The sequence below is a fragment of the Arachis duranensis genome, chromosome 3 (genome assembly GCF_000817695.3).
Source record: "Arachis duranensis cultivar V14167 chromosome 3, aradu.V14167.gnm2.J7QH, whole genome shotgun sequence".
NCBI classification, from domain to species: domain Eukaryota; kingdom Viridiplantae; phylum Streptophyta; class Magnoliopsida; order Fabales; family Fabaceae; genus Arachis; species Arachis duranensis.
Window position 1 is genome coordinate 7,558,284 of NC_029774.3, and position 8,568 is coordinate 7,566,851.

At 34.4% G+C, this 8,568-nt stretch overlaps 1 protein-coding gene and 1 non-coding gene across 2 annotated transcripts; one reads left to right on the top strand and one right to left on the bottom strand.

Annotated features, from left to right (window-relative positions):
* Positions 1-1,463: 1,463 nt before the first annotated feature.
* On the bottom strand, positions 1,464-1,535 carry TRNAE-UUC (transfer RNA glutamic acid (anticodon UUC)). The gene has a single exon. It is a non-coding gene; the product is annotated as a tRNA-Glu (tRNA).
* Positions 1,536-1,605: 70 nt separating this feature from the next.
* Positions 1,606-7,880, top strand: LOC107477268 (probable protein S-acyltransferase 19). The gene is made up of 9 exons (XM_016097252.3): positions 1,606-1,828; positions 2,599-2,712; positions 2,810-3,214; positions 4,659-4,727; positions 4,837-4,908; positions 5,008-5,136; positions 5,237-5,317; positions 5,551-5,751; positions 6,259-7,880. Exons 1-9 carry the CDS (start codon positions 1,784-1,786, stop codon positions 7,333-7,335), a joined length of 2,193 nt encoding a protein of 730 aa, XP_015952738.1. The 5' UTR covers positions 1,606-1,783; the 3' UTR covers positions 7,336-7,880.
* Positions 7,881-8,568: the final 688 nt, after the last annotated feature.

Here is an 8,568-nt window from a genome sequence, read left to right on the forward strand (position 1 = left end):
GTTTCAATATTCCTTGCCCAAGGCCAAGTAGACTGGTCTTTTGGGCCTCAATATCACTTTCTTTACCATAATGGTGGCTGAGACTGACATTTCATGTTGCTTCTCTAGGCAACTGATTACATTGATATTTTTAGAAGTTGTTTAAAGTTTAAACTTCAAGTTTGATAACTTTCCTTCCAAAGAAAGTTCTGTGATAGTTTTACAAACAGAGGTGTTCCAATGTTTTTAGACTTGGGAAAATATTTATTTTAAGAAAGAAATATTAATCCATGATACATAAAACTAATGCAAAAGTAACTGTATTGTCACTAGGACAAAATATTTTAATTTAAAAAAAATAGTTTATCTAAAACTAATGCAAAGTTACTGTATTGTCACTAAGAGCATAAAACTTTAAGTTTAAATTCTATTCCATCACAATATTGGAAAAAAAAAATAGGTAAAAAAGTGTCCTCACTCCTAAGGCAAAAGGCATTGGTTAAGATTATGAAAGGGGAAAATTTTGTTTTTCAAATGAATTAAATGCATTAAAAATTTCAAAAATTAATATTTAATTTATATTTTTTATAAAAAATATTTAAAAAATTAATATCACAAAGTTAATATTTAGTCTCTTTAGTGGTAAAGACTAAAGACTCTAAAAAGACATAAATTAAGGAAATGACAAAAAAAATTATAGTTACAGAAAGACAGTTTACAATATTTTCTTTAGCTGTAAAAATGGTAATAATAGAAGCGAGTAATCATATTTTTTGTTTTACATTTTCTTCTCCAGCATGACATATATGCTTTCTTATCATAACCTGTGGTATATCCACTCCTTAAATAGTTCTCTAAATGCTATCATGAAAATTTGGATTAAGTATCTAACTTGTTTATCACTTGTAGAAACATATTTCTTTTATTATTTTTCACTTTTTAAATTTTTTAAAAATATTTTGTCATTTTAATTTTTAAAAATAACTATATTAAATTTATACAAANAAAATAATTTAATTAACACCTAAATTTTTCCGAATAGTGAGGTGGTGACTTACTCATCTTTGTCTCTGTCTTAACAACTAAACATGTTTTTTTTTCCCTCATCTCTCTTTATATTAATCTTAAAAATAATATCCAAATAGAATTAGTCTGTACAGCAATCAAATGCTTGGATCTCTGTTCTTTACTATTTTGACACAATAAAACACAGCATCAGCCATACAGGTACACATCTACAATATATTAGCAACCAAAAATTGATTTAAACTTTTCTTATTTGTTTTTTTTAAGGGAATAATTCTTTTTAGATCAAATTGACTCTCCAATCCAATGATTTTTAAGTTAGACCCTTCGGTCTGACGAAATTTTTTTCATTATTTTCAATCAAATTTTTAATATATATATATATTAAACACATAAATTTTTAATAATTTCTTTAAAATATAAGAAAAAACCAATATATCCAGTGACTTAATAAATAATTCCGTTGCCGGGAATCGAACCCGGGTCTCCTGGGTGAAAGCCAGATATCCTAACCGCTGGACGACAACGGAATTGATACATTATTTAAGAATTAAAAAATTAACATTATTGTATTTCGGGTCCGTGTATTTTCCCTTTGGACATTGGTAACTCATTCTCTGCAAATAGCAAGTGAAGTAAAGTGCGCGCGCTTGCAGGTTGAACCTTCTTAGGGTACACTCACTCCGTCGTTGACTCCGTTGACTGTCAGCTCAATCTGTACCTCAAAGGTGGCGCCTTTTTCCCCTTCTCAAATTCCCAATCCATTTTTTTCAGCAACATGGTCAGAAAACATGGCTGGCAATTACCCGCACACACTTTTCAGGTCTTAATTTCTCACCTCTTCTTCTCTCATTTGTTCCCAATCGTCCCTTTTTTCTTAGGGATTCATGCAATTGCTTCTTAATTCACTGTTATCTTCACTCTCTCTAGCTCGATCCTGTCAATTTATTGCTCAATTTATCTGATCGCCTAATTTTTTTTTTATGCATTTCTATTTTAGCTACTTTGTGGAGGTTCTGTTATGCCCTCGATACGAGGTTTTTGAATTTTGAAGGGAACAAATTAATAAAATTGGAGAATTTATGTTTGGAGAAACTTATTGATTTACTATATTGGCTTTTTCGGAAAATTGAAAAGAAGCAGTTTAGAAAAATTGGAATAATGTTAACAACCATTAATTATAATGGGGATTGCATCCATGCTTAAAGGGTGAAGACCAGACATACAGCTTTCAAGGGTCTTGTTTTGTGTTATTTTATAGTGTATTGGGATTTTTGTGGCTGGGTTGATAAGTGATATGATGCAGAACAGAATCTGTGATCTTATTTTGGGCGAGGTAGACAAGACGACCAACACATTGGCATATTAGATGGGTGTCATTGGTGTTGAACATTTACAGTAATGTGTAAAGTAACTGGTTTTATGTTTCTTGATTAAGTGCTACTTGTGCTGGAAAAAAATAGTAGTGATCCTTAAATAAATAGAATTCTATGTTAGAGTACATTAAAGCACTATGATTTGTATTTAACCAGTTGCAGCCTTGCTGGCATGTCAACTTCTTTTTATTAAAATTGTTGATTCTTTCATGAATAGGTTGTTGCCATCACTGTATTCTGCTTGCTGGTAATTGCCTTCTATGCTTTCCTTGTTCCCTTCCTTGGAGGTCATATACTGGAATACACCTTCATTGCTGTTTACTCTCCTGTGGTATGTGAACCGACTTTTAATCATTCTGCATGATTTATTATCATTATTTACTTAGTTTGAGGGAAGGCTTAGATTGTCGCATTCTTGGGCATTGCAGGCACTGGTTGTTTTTATTCTTTACATCAGATGTACTGCAATTAACCCTGCAGATCCAGGCATAATGTCGAAATTCGACCCTCGAGTGGGAAATAGATTTGACTCAGCCCATGGTTTGATGAAGCATCAAGCTTCTGAACATGATGACTTTGTTGCTGGAGAGGAATATTCCCCATCATCTGTTGCTTCCAAAAGGTCTGTGGCAAATGCTAGCAAGAAAAGCTCTGTTGAAGACATTGAGAGAGCAGATGATTCAAGGACACAACATAGCAGAAACTCATGTGATGTATTTGGAGGAATTTTATGTATATTATTTACACACGGAGATTGCCGGAAACAAGACACAACAGCGGATGAGCAGGGTGGTGGTGACGATGCATTGTTCTGCACTCTGTGTGATGCCGAGGTATTCCATTGCAGTCTTTGGCACATAGCTTAATAGTATTAAATTTCAGTTATTTCCGTTACTTCTTAATTTTAGTTGTTATTGGGATCCTTTGCATTGCCTGTTACTTGCATTTTAACCACGTACATGTACGTCATGAACACAATATTAAGACATGGGGATATTATGAACAACAACACCAGCATCAGTTATTTTCCCATTAAGTAGGGTCAAGTACATGAATCAGACACCACTATGTGTCCTATTGTTGTTCATGTCTATAAACAACATCAAAGTCTTATTCCACTAGGTGCAGTGGCTGAGCTTGAAAAATTTTTTTGAGAGGGCATAAAATTTTAACATAAAAAATACGTAACAAATTATATAGAAACAATTTTTAAATATCACAATTTTCAATATTTTGTCATGAGCAATGCTAGTGGGCCAGCAACATTTGTGATTGGTAGCCATCAACTAGCCATCAATGATGATTTGATGGTGTGAGATTGGTGTGAGATTTCATCCAATGGCTCACCTTTCTTTGCTGGTTACATGCTGGCCAAAATGCAATAAAATTGCTGGCCTCCTAGACTTTTCCTTTTGTCATTACCATGACAATAAATGAATTATTTTAAAGATAAATATTATAAAATATCTTAAAGTGGTACTCTTAAAATTTTAAGTGGCTTAAAATCTTTAATAATTGAATTAGAACAAATTTTTTTTGGTATTTTTTCTAATATAAATAACTAAATTATCCATGAAAAAGTATTCTTCCGTCTTGTTCCTTAAAAACCAATGAAACATAAAATCAAAGTATTGAGTGAATGGGTGAAGAGTTGAACACAGGTACGCTTAAATTGTTACATAAGACATTAGCCAAATGAGCTTGTTATGTTATCTGTAGTACTACTACTAAATATTTTACAAAATGTTTGGGGGGGCCATGACCTCCCATTGTCCACAAAAGCTCCGCCAGTGACTAGGTGGGGAATGATCTATAAACAAACCATTTAAATCCAAATCTTATGGGGCATTATGGATAATCTTCAAAATTAGATTGAAATTTTCTTCTTTTAGAAATACCATCATTTGTGGACTTGATCTTGGAAAATGAAGATTGAAGATGATATTAAACCATTTTGTACAATATGATTGAAGTTGGGAGCCTTTGTACTTCATCGGGTGGAGTTATGGTTTTTGATGAATTCATTTTATTTGTTTGTCTTTAATTTTCTCTCTTCTAAGCGCATCTAGTAACATCGTTTTTCTCTCTTCTCTTCTCTTAAGTAATATCTCTATTTTCTCTGTAAATTTCATTGAAACTTCCTACCTATTTGTATTTGTGGTGCAATTTTACATTTGAGACTTCCACTTTCTTGGAAATTTTGAGCGAGAGATGCTGATGAATTCTGATGCCTGTCACACTGGTTCCTTATTTATTCCATTTGTTCCTATGCTACAGGTGCGCAAGTTCAGTAAACATTGTAGAAGTTGTGATAAGTGTGTCGATGGCTTTGATCACCATTGTCGGGTATGCTTGGAGTACTTTGTAACATTTTGGAATAATCTAAAATTTTAGTATCATTTTCATCATTTATTTTTCAACATCGAGCTTCACTTGATACATCACATTACTGCAGTGGCTTAACAACTGTGTGGGTCAAAAAAATTACATTTCTTTTATTGCTCTCATGGCCTTCAGTCTTATGTGGGTATGTATAGTGATCCAATAAATTTTTATTCTTTGAAAACCAATAATTTTCTTTTGGTGCTTAATAATTCCTTTTGTACATTATTCCGCTACGTTTCAGCTTGTTCTTGAAGCTGGGGTGGGTATTGCCGTTCTTGTGCGTTTCTTTGTTAATAAAAGAGGAATGGAATCTGAAATTGTTGATAGACTTGGAAATGGGTTCTCTCGTCCACCATTTGCAACAGTTGTGGTATGTATTTATTCATGTTTTATATTGGATGTGACATACAGAAAATGGTTATTATAAACTATATATAACAATCTCATGATTTTTTGTTCAATTTGTATAGGTTGTATGTACTGCAGTTTCTATCTTAGCTCTTGTGCCTTTGAGTGAACTTTTCTTTTTCCACATGATACTAATCAGGAAGGTCAGTGATTCAGTTGCTGAGAATCTGAGGTTGTTTTCCTGTTCTTTGTCTTCTTAACCCCATTCTTTCATACATGGTTCTATACTGCTCAACTAATCCAATTTGGTTGAGGTAACTCTAAGCAGTGGACCTTACGGAACATTTTTGGTGTTTTAACAAACTTATGTATAACTAGAGGGCCATTTTTCAAGTAGCTAGCACTCTCATGTGACTTTGTTTTCCCAATTGGACAGGGTATCACAACCTACGAGTATGTTGTGGCAATGAGAGCTATGAGTGAAGGACCTGCAGCAGCATCTTATGATGGGGATTTGCCTAATGTACTTTACTCTCCAACAGGCTCAGCCACAACTGGAGTAAGTGGAGGAAGTTCTTTGGGTTTGCAGTACAAAGGGGCTTGGTGTACCCCTCCCAGAGTATTTGTCGATTATCAGGTACATGGGATTGAAACTTATTCTCATCTCTATATTTACTGATGTATTTAAAGAAAACCACCTGAAGGGCTTGTTGGCTTTATAAATCTTTAATGTGAAAAACTTTATTAAGGACTATGTGCAATAAGCAAAGCATCAAGAACATTTCTCGTTTGGCTATGCTTGGTATTGCCATAAAACTTAAGGGTTAATGTTATGCCTGTGTATATTCACTTGTAGCATACCATATCTCAATGGATTGGCGTAATTTTTCTACTGCATGTACATTTCCATAATGATGGTGTTTTTCCAAAATAAAACTTTGTTGTTCAGCATCTTGAACAAGCCACCCCTTAAACAGTATGGTTAAAAGATCGTCGACCCCTGAGAAAATGGATGTAACAGTAGCTTGCCAGAACCCCAAAGTTTTAACATCAACCTTAATAGTGTAGATTTCAGCATGAGAATTATTAGTTGTTTCTTGTTATGCCTTGATTTATGGACTTGCCTTAATCATGGGTTTTTTAGGATGAAGTTGTTCCTCACTTGGATCCTGGAATGCTACCATCAACTGTTGATCCAGATGCAGCTGGTAATGCAGAGACAGGGCCAAAAATGCCAAAAAGGGCTGTTCGTATTAGTGCTTGGAAGCTTGCTAAGTTGGATTCACAAGAAGCAATGAAAGCAGCAGCAAAAGCCAGGGCATCTTCTTCAGTTTTGCGACCTGTAGATAATAACCGTCTAGCAGATCCAGAATTAAGCTCTAGTGGCAACATGAGTGTCAGAAGTAGTTTGAGTGCAGACACAGGAACTAATAAAGGAATTAAAAATGAGTTGAGATTGTCTCCGGTGAGAGGTTCTATTGCTCCTAGTCTAGGCAGTCGTGATGAGTATGAAACTGGGACTCAGAGTATGAGTAGCTTTAGCAGTCCAAGCCATGTCCATGAGGCAGTTACACTTAGCCCTCTACCGCAGGGTCATGGCTTAGGTGGCCCTAAGCCAGGTACCTTGATCCCTAGCTTGGTGCCTGAACGTCCTTTAACTTCTAAACCAACTTTGTCCAACTTCAGGAACCCCATATCTAATCCTCTTGGATTTGATGGGAGGATAACACAGAGGGGAGCCAATAATGATCCATTGTTGCTTTCAGCTTCTGGCACTTCCATTCTAAGAGATGTGCGAAGGACTTCTGTCATTTGGGATCAAGAAGCTGGCAGATATGTATCTGTTCCTTTATTGCCCTCAGAACCTCGAAATAGGCCATCTGTGCGTTCAGACTTGGCAACTTTTAATGCTGAGACAAGTAATGCTGCAAGAAAACCAGTGATTCCTGCACAAGAGACATCATCTGCACTCAAGTCTCCGGTGCATCATGCACAGAATCTGACATATACAGGAGATTCTATATTTTTTGGTGGTCCACTTTTGAGTCTCCCTGTTAAGGATGGTTTAAAAAATGAAAGACATTTAGAGAGCCAAGATAGCACAGGAGTAAGCATTCCCCAGGAAACAAGATATAGAAGGGATTCAATTTCAAATCAGCTTCCTGTGTTTGTCCCTGGTGGTTTTGAGAGCACACATCAAGCTGGGTCTAGCATAAATTAGCTGAAGATGTTAGACATTCCAATGAGTCCTACAATGTTTTTGTGTGAATCAATAGAATTGGGGTGAAGCTTCTGAAATTAAATAGGTTTTGACAAAAGGTACAAATTGAATGGGGTACATCGGACAACATTTGACACCAACCTGAACATCTAAGCGGTTTTGTTTTATTCAGCTTAAGCAAGCAGGCTTAACATCTGTCAACCTTAGCAGGTATCATTTCATTGAGCATAAATCTCCAAAGTGAAATTTTAGTTTATTGTTGTAACTTTTGTTCCACTAGACACTTAAATTGTATTTACCTTTCCCCAATAGAAAAAATGTTGGTTTGTATATTGTGGTACATGCTATTTGTATTTGATATCCTTTGATGGTCTCATCGAGCCTAATGAGACCTTTTGTACTTGAATCTAGTGTATCCTTTGACAGTCTCAATGAGATCCAATTTTATTAAAGAGAAAGCTAAGATGATAATACATTGGATTTCATTGAAGCCCTATTCCTGTCTTACTTTTATTTCATAGTTTCTTTCTATGTTTTTCAGTTCACTCCTTTTGCATATGATTTGGCACATTTCATATATTTTTATCTTCTGAAGTTTCTCTTGTATTCCAATATTACCATAGTATATAGAATATTAGATTGACCGAGTAACTCTATAGGTAGATAGACAAATCCCATTTATAGGATGTATTAGCTATTAAGAGTTCCATTATGTTGTCATGCTGATGTCACTGTATACTTAGCTCCATTTCAAACATCATGTCTAACTCAATTGTTCCAATTAAAAATCAAGACAACCTTAGGTTAGCTACTCATAAGTATACAAATAACACTGATAAGAGATCTCTTGATTCAAAACTAATTCATTTTTTAGTAACTACCAGTCTCTGTTGATCTTCATACTTAGTTGAATATATTTCGAACCCAAGTGTTACAATTAGAATATATGATATGTCACTTTTTCATTGTAATTAAATTGAAATATTTTCTTTTTCATTGTAATTAAATTAAAATATTTTTTTTCAAAATTAAGGAGGTTTCTCGTTCTCACTTCTCACTTCTCTATCTCTCTTCCTCCTTTACTCACCCCATCTCTTATTTAATTATTATTAATTTGACAATTAAAATATGTCACATACTCAAGTAATATTCTCTCATTAGTCATTATAATTAAAGTAAAATTTTTTTTACCCAAATTAATAAGTTTCTATCTCCCTTCTCCATCTCTTTTTT

Bases quoted from the DNA above. Each gene is read 5' to 3' on its own strand.
- LOC107477268 (XM_016097252.3), top strand. From the start codon at position 1,784: ATGGTCAGAAAACATGGCTGGCAATTACCCGCACACACTTTTCAG. The intron at 5,137-5,236 runs GTATGTATTTAT...CAATTTGTATAG, and splicing joins CACCATTTGCAACAGTTGTG to GTTGTATGTACTGCAGTTTC. The intron at 5,318-5,550 runs GTCAGTGATTCA...CCAATTGGACAG, and splicing joins ACATGATACTAATCAGGAAG to GGTATCACAACCTACGAGTA.